This window comes from Anastrepha obliqua, chromosome 2 (assembly GCF_027943255.1).
Source record: "Anastrepha obliqua isolate idAnaObli1 chromosome 2, idAnaObli1_1.0, whole genome shotgun sequence".
Taxonomy (NCBI): Eukaryota; Metazoa; Arthropoda; class Insecta; order Diptera; family Tephritidae; genus Anastrepha; species Anastrepha obliqua.
The window spans coordinates 38,888,157-38,901,727 of record NC_072893.1 but is presented as its reverse complement, the minus strand read 5'-3'; the positions used below and the strand labels follow the sequence as shown (position 1 = coordinate 38,901,727).

The following is a 13,571-nucleotide window of genomic DNA, read 5'->3' as shown; positions in this document are numbered from 1 at the left end:
ATGAAAATCTGAGCAGTTTCGACCACTCTTTCCTCTTTTTTGTTTAACATGGAAAAGTGTCCCAGACATAAGTTGAAGATTATGATTATTACTATTTATTAGAATAAAGAAGATTATTATTATCTCTGTCCACTGACCAATTAATCACCATAATTACCTACTTAAGTGTGACTTAATGTATGAGTATTTACCTAAAAAATCAAAAAAACAAAATTTAAAGAAATTTGCCGAAAAATATTTTTCATCACATTTTCCGATAAAGTGGTGATAATGGCGTCAGGGCTGTATTCTAATACGATCAGTGATATCATGCGAAGGGCGCTAGGTGAGCGTAACTTTTGGGTTACAGGCTCTGACAAGAGGGGGGCCTGCAATGAATAACGCTCTTGCATAATTGGTATTCACACCATTCAAATTGAAATTTGAAAAGTCGAGCCAAGAAGCACCGAGAGATTTGGTAATTCCAAAGCCCCATTGTATTTAAAGCTCTGGAAAGTCAAAGGGTAGACAGTCAAGGAGGAAAGGAGGGAAGTTACAGAAGGAAAAAGATGGAATAGAATAGAGGAATAGAGGTAGTTATACCTGTCAGAATTTTCCAGATTCTTTGATAAATCTGAAAACACATGTCCTCTAGTTTGAGAGAAGCACAGCTTGGAAATTGAATGGTGTGGAGTTTCCAGGACTTTCTGTGCTCGCGTCTATTGCACTGAGACCATGAGATTTTTGAAATAGTACATGAAGAAATGGAGCACCATCTTTTCTGCACTTTCCGACGATATAAATTGTGCGAATACTCTTTAGCAACAGTCAGGGGGACGCCCTTGAATGGTTGCGAGAACTCTGAGTCCAATTCAGTCGACCTCTTCCGGGCGCGCTCATCAGCAATGTCATTTCCTTCTATGTTCCTATGTCTTGGAAGCCAGATTGGAGAAATGCTATCTGCACATTCCAGAGGTTTGATCTTTCTCTGATCTGAAAGTCCCAAAAAATTTTAATATCTCCCTCGCCCCCATATTTCTTAAACATTATGCTTGCTAGAAGGATCACAAAGACTTCTGCCTGAAAAACACTAGCAGTGTGCGGCAGTTTTAAGGAAATACATAACTTACCTGATTTGGAAAAACCTCTGCTACGACTACGAAATCTATCTTGGAGTCGTCAGTGAAGATAGAGGTAACAGCCTCGGTACAGATTTCCTCGTCATTCTAATCCTGCCTTCTTGGAAAGGTTGCCCATGTATGACCTTTAAACACAAGTTTGCTGATAGAGAGATCTGTCCGATGTTTAGAGAATTACGGAGATAACTGCCTAAAGATCCTGCCATGTCCCTTGATATATTGGCTTTATGGGGCAACCTCCTTGACCTAATTGCACTTTGAAGGACGATGAAAATAACATAAAAGTCGATGCGAAGTAGTTGCAAAATGACATTAGGGGCAGCACTGGTACAAATTCTATTGCTCCAGTGATGCCAGTACAAGCAGCCATTTGCATCCACCACATCTGTTATTAAAGTTCTTTCCAAGAGCTTCCCACCAAATAAGTGGCAGAACCACTATGTTGTAATCTAGAAAACAATCTGTGGCTTAAGTCCCCAGAACTTAGATTTGCAGGAGTGGAAAGCTATGCTGACCTTCTTTACCTGATTTTCAAAGAGGAGCTTCCAATGGAATTTGGAGTAAAGTATCACAGCTAAAGTAACACTCCTACCCGCCGTTGCCGAATGGGTTGGTGCGTGACTGTTACTCGGAATTCAGAGAGAACGCAGGTTCGGTTGCCCCTCGGCAGGCAATGGCAAACCTCCGATTGTATTTCTGCCATGTATTTCTGCCATTTCATAAAAAATATCTGCCGTTCGGAGTAGGTTTGAAACTGTAGGTCCCTCCATTTCTGGAACAACATCAAGACGCACACCACAAATAGGAGGACGAGCTCGGCCAAATACCTAAAAAATATATACATATATATATATATCACTCCTATATACTTAACTTCCTCTGAAACGGAATAACAGAATCAAGTTACAACGAGTGATTTTTATTTGCTCTCAAAACCGTCAAAAAAAAATTAGTTTTAATGAAGATGAATTCAAAAGCGCTCACTCTGCCTTTCGTATTTTTGTCGGTCACCATTGGCATGAACTTAGCTTGTCGCGAGGCATCTCGCTTGCCAGCATCTGCATTCCTGTGCTTCGCACTTTAGCCATAACCAATAGTTATTACGCTCCGATAGTACACGCGCACCTTGTGTCCAATAATATGCAAGAACCATTTGTTAAACGAAAAAATTTCATTTTACTTTGCATCACATGTGCTTACCTGCGTACAACAAAAAAAATTTATCATTTTCACATTTTCTCATGTTACATTGCAGAGCCAGCAGTTGGAGGGGCACAACACTTAGGTACGCGGAAAGGAGTTGCAAGAAAAAAAGCGGAATACCAAAAAAATAAATGCCAACAAATGAAACCTGAGGTGCGCTCAAGTGTAACAAATACAACGGACTTGCATCGAACGCTGGCAGCAGCTGCGTGAAAATATGCTTGCGTCACACAGATGTTGCAACATCGTCACCTGAGCGAATAAACGGGAAGCGGGCAAAAAAAACAAAGCAAAGTAAAATAAAATTATAACCAGTGTACAGCACAGCGAGCGAATGTGTGAATGATTGACTGAATGGAGGAAAAATTGCCAATTCAGTTGCTCAATAGCAATCGCAAACAATCGAAGTGAAACGTGTGCTGCAGCATGTGGTATGCTGCCGAAGAACAGGTAAAAATAGCAACTGAAACGCATTTGCAACAGAGTGGCAAGGCGAGTGACAGTAACGAAAACAAATGAAATAATAAAATTTCCGCTCCAACAAAGAAACAAAACAGAACATAGAAGAGGAATTATAAAAAAAGAAACAAAAAGGAACAGAGAAAAGAATTAAAATGCGTATTCAGCAACATTCCACCTGGCAGCAACAACAAAGAGCAATAATAAAAAAGTGTGGGGTATCGTAAAAGCTGGCAATAAAACAGCTAAAAGGGTGTAGAGTGCCAGCGGCCAGCGGCAGTGTAGAAGCAACCACGCGTTGGCAGTGATGTTGGTGGCGTTGCAAGTGGGGAAGCAGGAGCAGTGGCACTACTACTACTACTACCACTACTACAACTACTACTACCACTACCATTGCCATAGCGACGGCTCACATGGAGCGCTGAAGCTACTGAAAAGAAATTTCATCAATTTTCGTCAACGCAAACACAGCACCACGAAAGGACACCAACGAATAGGCCACTGCTGCCTTTGCAATACGCACGTTTATGGCATCGAAGATTTACAAACAAAACAACAAGTAGGCAAACAACAACTGAACGGTATACAACAATCCACTCAACGGCGACGCAAACGACGACAGCTTGTACGGCCCAGTACAGTTGGCAGCAGTCGAGGTTGGCGCAGCATTGCTGATACGCATTGCAAGCGACTGCAACAAGAGAAAAAATACTGCATTGACGCACCGCATGTTGCCACATTAGTTTGCTGATATCGCCAGCAAAAGCTGCTGTACTATTTCCGGTCGGAAGGCAGGCATACGCTAAAATTACTCATACGCACCGTTGTGCAATACGGCGCAGGAGTAGGAGCGCTTTTGGTTGTGACACTTCGGCTTCTCCTCTCCCATCTTCAACAACACACTTCACTCCATCAGCAGCCTGTCGTGCCTGTAACACATTTAAATCGTCGGCGGCCGGCCACATTTAAGGCAGCAGCTGTGTTTTTGCGACACCCACTCGGCACCACCACCCAATATGTCTAGTTGAATAACGAGTGGGGGTATGCATCTATAGTGCTGATATATTTATACGAGTGTACAACAAGGGCAAAAGGAACAAGAAAGACGACAAAAAGTAATAACAAAAATAACAACAGCAACAGCGTTGAGCGATAGCCGTTCGAGTGTAGCGAAAAAGGCAATGCCAGCAAATATGAGCAGAAATTGTGTCGCAATTTGCTTGTCAGGTGAGTGAGTGCGAATGGCATTGTTCATTGTATTTTCATATGTATGTGTGTGTGTGGGAGCGCGAAAGTGCTGTATGTTGGCGCATGCTGCATGCATATTTTTGTGTGGCGCATGTTGCAACATTGCACTTTACACTGATTTATGTATGACATGTCCAAAGGCTTCTTTACGCAGGCACAACTATTGATAGGGTAAAAGGCGCATTGATTTCGTATCGGTATTGAAACAGTGATTTATGGAAGTAAATGACGTGAGCGAAAAATTTTAAATCCGAAAAACTGCAAGCCTTTTTTTGTTTTTTTCTTTTTGAAGGCAATATTTAAAGTGCGGTCAGAAGTGGACGGAGGATAGAGTATCATCTCCTGTCAACAAATTTTACTTTAACATGTGCACACTCGTTATGTTAGTTTCCGATAATTCTTTTCAACTGCTTGAAATCAACGGCGAAACGTAACTCTTATAGCCTGACCTCAGTTAGGAGTTAGGTGGCTATTTAAGACTTAGCAGCTTAGTACTAACAAAATTTGCTGCTTCTGAAAAGTGGTGATATATCATTTCACTGTTATTGTGTGACAACATTCGTGTCCTGCTATTTATTCTTCTGTAAATGGAGCTTTATTAGTACGTTTTTATATAATTTAATAATACATAGTGATTTCACCTACTCTTTTTACCAAGTAAGCGGAATTTACGGACCGACCAAACCTACTCTCGAAACCGCAGTTACCGAAGCTAAATATTCCACCAAGTGTTGGTTTGATCGAAAAGTTTCGATTTCATCTGAGTCTGCTTGAACTTCAGTCATGGTAGGTAGGTAAGATGGCAAGAGTACCCCAGGTACACTTCGAGTAGCACTTACGAGCCGTTTTGATACCATAATGTGGCCCACTACCTGTAAAATGATTTAAGGAAGAAAGGTAAGGAAGAAGAAAATCCGTCTACAGCCATCCAGTGCTGTTGATGTAGTCGAGGAGAGAAAAGGGATCTAGGCTGGAGAATTTCTTCAAGTCATCCTCAAAGGGCACGCTGAGGAAACTCAAGCGCCTAGCCGCCAGAGCCGGACATTTGCAGAGAAAGTGTTCTACAGTCTCTTTCTCTGCATGATCTCCACAGCTTCTGCAATAGCGGTTGTACGGAATTCCAAGCTTCTTCGCATGGGTATCGATCACCCAGTGATCAGTGAATACCGCAAGGAGTTTGGAATTTGAATGGCGGGGGCTTCCCATCACCTAAAGCGTTCTGTTTCTGTCATACTGAGGCCATAGTATTTTCGAAATAGCACACGATAAGACAGACCTCCATCTGTCTTGCGATTTTTTTAGAAAGAAATTGTGTAGTTTCCCTTTAACAACGGTCAAGGGGACACCGATGCCTAAGAAGGGGACAGCTGAAACCGGTTCTGTGAATCCCTTCCTGGCAAGTTCATCGCCAATTTCATTTCCCTCTACATTCTTGTGTCCAGAAACCTAGATAAGGGAAATGTTTCTTTAGTCATAAGTAAAATAATCTTGCAGGCAGCTTATTGCTTACTAATTTTTCGAAAAATATTACTCTTAAGGTGGCACGGACGTTGAAATATTCCATTTAGGGTACGACTCGGCTCATACGCAAAAAATAATATCAACAATATTTTTTAATTGGAAGATATACTCTTCGAAACCAATTTATCTGCTAGGTGGTGCTCGGATCAAGAGAGTTTGGATAAGTAGAAGGTAACACATTTGTGTAAAAATGAGTTTAGAACAAACTTTTTAATAGACAATCGTTTCTTAGAAGAAGCATTAGAAATAATTGTAAAGGATATGGAAAATTTACTGTAACCAAGGATCACACATGAAAAATAGTTACTCAATGACTATACAGACAAATTTTTTTTGGCAACCCTTAATCTATACCCCTGCGATCATCATCATCGTCAACTAGTTATTTACACCCACTGTTGAACACAGCCCCCCTCCATTGATTTTCAATTTTCTCTATTTTGTGTAATTTTTTCAATTTGTTATTATTTTGATGTCAGCGCTCCATCTTGTAGGCGGTCTTTCAATTTTCCTCTCATTTTCTATGTTTCTCAGTATCGATCTTCGTACTCCAAATTCTGAACAGTAGTCTTGTAGAAGAATCCTGCTGAAAGATGTATGGGCTGTCGCCACATACACTAAAAATTCAGAGTTCCACTACTGTGACTAGAATCTCGATACATGCGGCAGAATTCACTCGAAATCCTTGAGTAAAGAAGAGTGGTGGCATGGCATGTCTTTTGTTGCTCACAACAACCATAATAGTGGCTGGAAGCTTCGTATGCATGACAACAGGAATCTCTGTAGGACTGACACATAGCGATCTGTCATTTCTGTAGTTGGTCTATTGGCCTTGCTCAAAATTTTTTTCCTCAGAAAATATCATAAAATCTGAGGCACCCTTAAGCGCCTTTAATTTTGTTTAAAAGGCCCTATAAACTATCTTCTACGCGTAAGGTAGTATTTATACTTCTTAGAGCACTCCACAAATAAGACCATCAGAAATATCTAGCGCCCTCGCAGGAACCCTTATTGATTTTGAACGATCTTCATCAACGATCGCTTGCAATTGTTGAATAAATTGTGCAAATCGGATGGAACCAGAACTTTCCTCGGGTTTTTTCGTTATGAAAATGACTTTTCATCGCCGCGTGATGCTTCCAATTCACCTTTCGTGGGACACCTTTTTCAAAACCTTCGCTTGGGCATACAGGTCTGCCTTTTTTTCGTTCGTCCTGTTTGAGGACCCCTTTTAAAAGGTTAAATCTACAATTCAATAGATAATTTAATCTCAGCAAGCTACCTGGAAGCTCAAGTGATTAGCTTTAATAGAAATATGTTAAATTCACGCTTCACGTCCACAAAGTCTGGCCAGATCCGGGTGTCAAACGGAGGGTTAAGTAGATTTGAAATTTCTCAATCCGTATCATTTGCACATAGGTATAGCGTCGATTATTGAATGTGCCTGCATTTCTTGCCACGTTTTACCTGAAAAAGAAAACACAAACAAAAAATAATGGCTTTGGGAAGTTACAGCCACATATTTGCATGTCTTTAACTACCGTAAGCACCCTGTTTAAATATGTTTAGTTTTTCGTAAGTTTTGTTCCTGACTCTGAAAATGAAATCTAATATTAAAAAGTTTTCGAAGTTTAGGTAGGTAGGTATAGTGGTTGTCGGTTGACATACCACCGGGGATGTCCCCTATCCTCCCTCTACATTGCCGTCATTAAACCAACCCGTGGCCTTAATTTATAATATCTAACAAGGCTTGTTATTTTTTTATTGGCTACTTCTGCCAAGTTATTCAGGGAACTTTTTCCTAAAATATTAAACCTTGTTCTATCCAGAGCCATGCACCCGCATTGGAAGTGTTCTATAGTCTCTTCTTCTTCAATGTCGTTGCAGCTTTTGCAATATTCGTTATAGGGTGCTTCAAGTTGTTGTTGTGGTTGTTGTAGCAGCATAAACATTCCCCAACTTACATTCGGGGAATGCTGCTGGAGTGATAGTCCTTGGCCGGATATAAATCCGGGCCGTTTCGGTAACGTAGAACCGACTGTCGTGGAAACGCTCCTCCCAGTCTGTTAGGACATTCGCAGAGATAAGCAGAGTTCACTAAATTGCCTTTTCCTTCAAAACTAATTAGCTGATTTCCAAATTTTTTTTATAAATTTAGAGATAACTAAAGTTCCTATCAATTTTTTGCAATACTTTTCAATCTAAATGCAGTCTAGGGGCGATTTGTGAATTTACTGAGAGTTTTGCTTAGTTTTTAATAGCATTTCTGAAGATATGAATTCTCTATTTTCTAATAGATGAAAAGTAGTATCAAAAGTTAATTTTTTTGTTTGTTAATCAAAATAGCATAAATACGTGGAAGTACGGATTTAATATAGTAATTCTGTTTGTTCAGTTTTTCATTTCCTCATCACTGATATTTTGTTGACCAACTTTAAAGTTTCAAAGAGGATACGCAAGTGTAGGTACCCATTTCGTCTACTGTATTTCATAGGCCCCGGTTCTTTAGCGTAAGTGCACTTGCCCGCCATCCCAGAGGTTGTGGGTTGGAATCCCACGTAAAGCACAGTCCTCGCACTTTTCCAAGTTTACCTACTTTCCCTGTTTCTACAAAAACAAAGAAAAAAATACAATCCTCGAATTCCATTCCTGAACCCCAAAACCTTATCCTTTCCATCCTTAAGCTGCTAAACCAAGAAAAACCAAAGAAAAACACACAGTTATACATTGCATCGGTGGCGCCAATAAGAGGAAGCGGGCAATCGCGCTAATAGGGCAGACACACCAAATTTAGCGATGTCCTCAACCATCTGTGCGATCCTTCTGCCATAAAAATGTGACACACAGATGGCGCTCCAAGCAGTAAGAAGGCGTTGCTCCTAAGCAGGTGGGAATTCCCATTACTTAGGACTGTTAGCGGCTGGCTAATCACCTACTCTGTCAGAAATCAAAACAGATTAACGCAAAACTGAGTCTTGTCGGGGCCCTATGCTCACGAGAGGAGTGAACGGGGGAAAAAAAATATGGAGTCTATGAACAACAAATTCTTACAGACTATTAACCCAAATTAAATCAGATTATATACAAGATTTCATTATTAACTAATATTCATAACACAAGTATTTAAATTTATATTTTGAAAATTTAGTCGCTTGAGACTTTAAACCCTTTTAAAGGATAAATTTATGAGGAAATGAAAAAATAGTATGCAGTGTTACTAGATATAAAATCTATAGTATAGTTTGGTGCATATGATATCCTTTACAATTTGTACTATCAGACTTTGTAATTTAATAACATACATTAAACTCTTACTAGCAACTGAATAAATAAATATAATTTGTTTTTATATTTACACCAATTTATATAATTTTATTTGTGCTTTCCGTTCTCAAACAGTTTCCCTCGCGCTCAACATTCTACTAATGTTGCTGCCACATGCCGCTGGCGATGATTGGTCGGCGAGTTGTGCCTCCAACTGTACCTGTAAATGGACCAATGGCAAGAAATCGGCCATCTGCAGTTCGCTGCAGCTCACCACCATACCCACAACGCTAAGCACCGAGCTGCAAGTGCTCGTACTGAACAACAACCACATACCATATCTCAATCGAGAGGAGTTCACCAATTTAGGTCTTCTCAACCTGCAACGCATCTACCTGAAAAATTCTGAGGTGCAATATGTACATAAAGAGACATTTCGTAATTTGAAAATATTAGTCGAAATCGATTTGTCAGATAACAAAATAGAAATGATCGACAAAGACACATTTATGGGTAACGATCGCTTGCGCATACTCTACTTGAATGGCAATCCGCTGAAGAAGTTGGTCGCCTATCAGTTTCCCATACTGCCACATCTGCGCACACTCGATCTGCATAACTGCCTGATTTCATATGTGGATCCGATGGCCCTGGCGAATCTGAATCTACTCGAATTTCTCTATTTAAAGAATAATCTGCTTGAAAGCCTCAGCGAATATGTCTTCCAGCACATGACGAATCTCAAGACGTTGGTATTGGACGAGAATCCGTGGCAGTGTAATTGCAAGCTGCGCAAATTCCGCACCTGGTATGTGAAGAGCAAATTGAACAGCATCAGTTTGCTGTGTAAGGGTCCACCGTCTCAGAAGGAGAAGCAGTGGGAGCATGTTGATGAGGAGCAGTTCGGCTGCACGCCCAAAGTGGAGCTCTTCAATAACGAAGATGTACAGAATATCGACATAGGTAGCAATACGACCTTCAGCTGTCTGGTGTACGGTGATCCATTGCCCGAGGTGACGTGGGAACTGAATGGCAAAATACTGGATAATGATAATGTCATTTTCGACGCAGAGTCGATCACCTCAGATAAGCTGTGGAGTAATCTGACTGTCTTCAATATGACCAGTTTGGATGCGGGCACCTACGCCTGCATCGGTTCAAATATAGTTGGCGTGGCTTCGCAGAACATCAGCATATATCTAACGGAAATTGTGCAGCATGTTTTGGTGAAAACACCGGAGACCTTTTGGTATTTCGGCTTGATCATGGGCACCTTCGGCACAATCTTCCTGCTCATACTCATCTCATTTGTGGTGTGTTTGTGCAAACGCACGACACGGCAACGGCGCCATCCGAAAAAATCTGGCGTGAAACCGAGTGTCAGCTTCAATGATCAAGAGAAGAAACTGCTGGATTTAAGCATCACAACGACAACAGCCGACCGCGGCGACAGTTGTGGCATGGATAACAATACAACAACGACAATGAGCAAAACGGAATCGGTAATTGGCTTCGAGCCGATTGAGATACATGCAACGGATAACATGCGCGGCGCCGCAGCAAACCACAACCATCACCAGCTAACACATCAACAACAGTTGCAGCAGCATCACGCGCATATGGCGGGCGCTGGTAGCGTTGGTAGTGGTGGCGGTGGCGGCGGCGTGGTAAACTCTATGATGCAACCAAGTCGCCAGCAATTGATGGCCGTGGCAGACGGTTCGTGCAGCGTTGTTGGCATACCTACATCAATGGCATCGGTCGTGGGCGCGGTGGGTACGAAGGCGCATCCCAATGCCATACCGGAGGAGTTTCCGCTAAATGTTGGTGTCTTCCCGCCGCCGCCTGAGTTCTGCTCCAACATTGTGCCAAATCCCGCTTACGGCAACATATTCATAAGCGTCTCCGTGACGCAGGACATGTTGGACGGTGCGGACATCAGCATGTATCCTGACCTGTTGAATATACCAAAGCGTCAAATGAACGCAGATGGCAACAGCATACAAGCGGGCGTGAGCGTGACCAGCGGTAGTGGTGCCGGCAATACGACTACCACAAATACACTACTGCCCACGGGCACCACGACTGCAGTGAATGTCTCATCGTTTGCGACGTTGCCACGGAATCATCAACGACGCGGCATACTCAAGAAAGACTCATCGCTGCAGCATCAGTACTCACTGCAACAACAACAGCAAACGAATTTGTATCCACACGATGAAATCGTTTCGTATCACAATCTCGATACCACCTACAGTCAGGGCTATCAGGAACATCAGCAGCAGCAACAGCAGCAGCAGACGCTTGAACAGCGACAGACTTATGGCGCTAATATCGTTGGCTTGCCGCCACCACCGCCACCTCCTGCGGCAGCCACACTATCGCAGTGCCATCACAATCAAACAGCTGTGGCGGCCGCCATCAATGCCAAAGCTTGCGCCGCCTGCATTGGCACACTTTCGCCACCACCGCCTTCTTGCAGCACGCCGCCGACAACGATGGATGCAACGCCGCTGAGACCGCTCAATAAGGGAGGTGCTGGCTCATCAGCGTCCAGCAATTCAGGGCTAAAGTATGACAACATGGGGCGACGCATCACGGCTAGCGGCAACTCGACGCTCTCGCTACCCGATGAGGCAGATGAGGAATGCGTGGAAGATGAGACGCATTTCATTGAAGAGGCGCGCAAAATGAAGCAGGGACAAAAGCAGCAAAAAGACTGCCAGCAGCAGCAGCAACAACTGCTAAAGGTTGCGGCGGCAGTGAATGCGACTGGCGTATCGACGAATGCGAGCGGAAACTCGATGGTAGCAGATGCAGGCGGGGGCACGGAATATGTGTCGCTGTAGTATTATGGAACGCAAGTGTAAATAGGGGCGATGTGTGTAGTATAGTTGTAAGAGTACATGAGCGGTGGGGGCAATGGCAGAGTTGGCAAGTATATACAAGTAGTTATAATATAGTGAATATATGAAATATTAATAGGGAAAATGTATACATACATAAATATAGTGTAAAAAAATTAAAATTACTTATAGCGCCATATGCTGAAAATATGTATTTGCTTTTTAGATCCTATTGCCCAAAAGTAGGCCATCCATCAAGCGGATTTATTACATAGTTGTCGCACTGCGCGAGCAGCTAAACGCATGAATCCTACTTTTAGGTGCGTTCTTGCAGTAATTGCTTTTTTTTGTTTTATGAACTTAAAAAAATACAACAGTTATGCTGTAGTATAAGAAAAAATAAAACAAAATCATGCAACATATTTCTTCGGCCATTTTAATCAAAGATTTAACTGTGCGACAAATTGACGTTAACTAAAAGAGTGCGGAATAAAAGTATACTTTGTTTAGGGACGGGAACGGATACAAGTAGAATACTTTCCTTCGCGACTTTCAATTAACTTTTACTACATGTATACATATTTATCTCCGGCTACGTTCGAACTAATTTTAAAAACTCTGTTAAATTTGAGGTATATTCGTTTGCAGAAAAAGAAATCCCCAATTTTTGCGCAAATGATTTAAAACTGTTTTATGGTCCATCTTCAGCTCCTGTGATCTGCTATGACTACTAACGTGCCGGTCAACTTCGATACTTCACTTCATTATTTACGAAATATCGATCATTACAGCCATCCACCGAGAAAATAATAGATTTATATTAATATTAATATCGTTGATTTCCAAAGCCATCGGACAGGTTCAATAATTCTCTTCTGAGTGAGTGTTAATCATCATCATTCACAGCATTACAACGCGGGGTGCGTCAAAGCTTCCTTCACAAAACTCCTCCAAAGTATTCTATCGCTTGCTTTTCCTTCGTAGTTGCGATTTCCCATTGCTGTGAGATCGCTTCCTACTGCGTCTATCCATCGGTTTCTCGGTCTTCCCTTCGCCTTCGCACCAATTATCTTTCCAGTCATGGCTTTCCTTACAGCGGATTCAGCAGGCATATGGAGCACGTGACCTAGCCACCGTATACGCTGCGCCTTTACAAAACGCACAGCTGTCTCGTCTTGGATAAGTTCGTTCAATTCCGAGTTGTACCTAATTCTGTAGCTGCCATCTTTATTTTTCATGGGTCCAAACACTTTCCTTAAAATTTTCCTTTCGAAGTTAGCAATAAGCGCACTGTCATTAATTTTCATAGTCCACACCTCGAACCATATGTCAAAAATGGTCGTATAAGAGTTTTTTTATACATGGTCAGCTTTGTAGATCTAGATAAAAGACGAGACCTATACAAACTAAAGTGTGAATAGTACGCTCTATTGGCGGCGTTGACGCGATCTTTGATTGCGGGTGTTGAGTTACCGCTACAAGTGAACAAAACACCTAGATATTTAAATTATTGCACCACTTCAAAAGTATATGCACCTTCATGAAAATTCTGTGCATTTGTGTGCCGTCTTGATTTCAGCATGTACTTCGTTTTACACTCGTTAAGGAAGCGGCCAATATCGTTGGCAATTTTGTCAATTTTTAAAAAGGTTTCATTTAAGTCGTTCGTGTTCCTCGAAAGTGTGGCGATATCGTCTGCATAGGCACATATTTGGGTTCTTTAGTTATCAAGGTACCACCTTTGTTGACTTCCCTTACGATAAAGTGCAGCCGTATCTATATGTTCCCAAAGTGAATTCAAGTCCGGGTGTTTCTTATTTAAAAGGTCGTTAAAATGCTTACGCCATCTTTCTAAAATCTCTTGATCTATTTGTAATATTTCTCCACTTTCAGATAAGCACGTGTTTATTCT

The 13,571-nt window shown here is 41.8% G+C and overlaps 1 protein-coding gene across 1 annotated transcript; it reads left to right on the top strand.

The window, feature by feature from the left end:
* Window positions 1-3,944: 3,944 nt before the first annotated feature.
* LOC129238666 (uncharacterized) lies at window positions 3,945-11,926 on the top strand. The gene is made up of 2 exons (XM_054873767.1): window positions 3,945-4,007; window positions 8,949-11,926. The coding sequence occupies exons 1-2, from the start codon at window positions 3,962-3,964 to the stop codon at window positions 11,660-11,662; spliced, it is 2,760 nt and encodes a 919-aa protein (XP_054729742.1). The 5' UTR covers window positions 3,945-3,961; the 3' UTR covers window positions 11,663-11,926.
* Window positions 11,927-13,571: the final 1,645 nt, after the last annotated feature.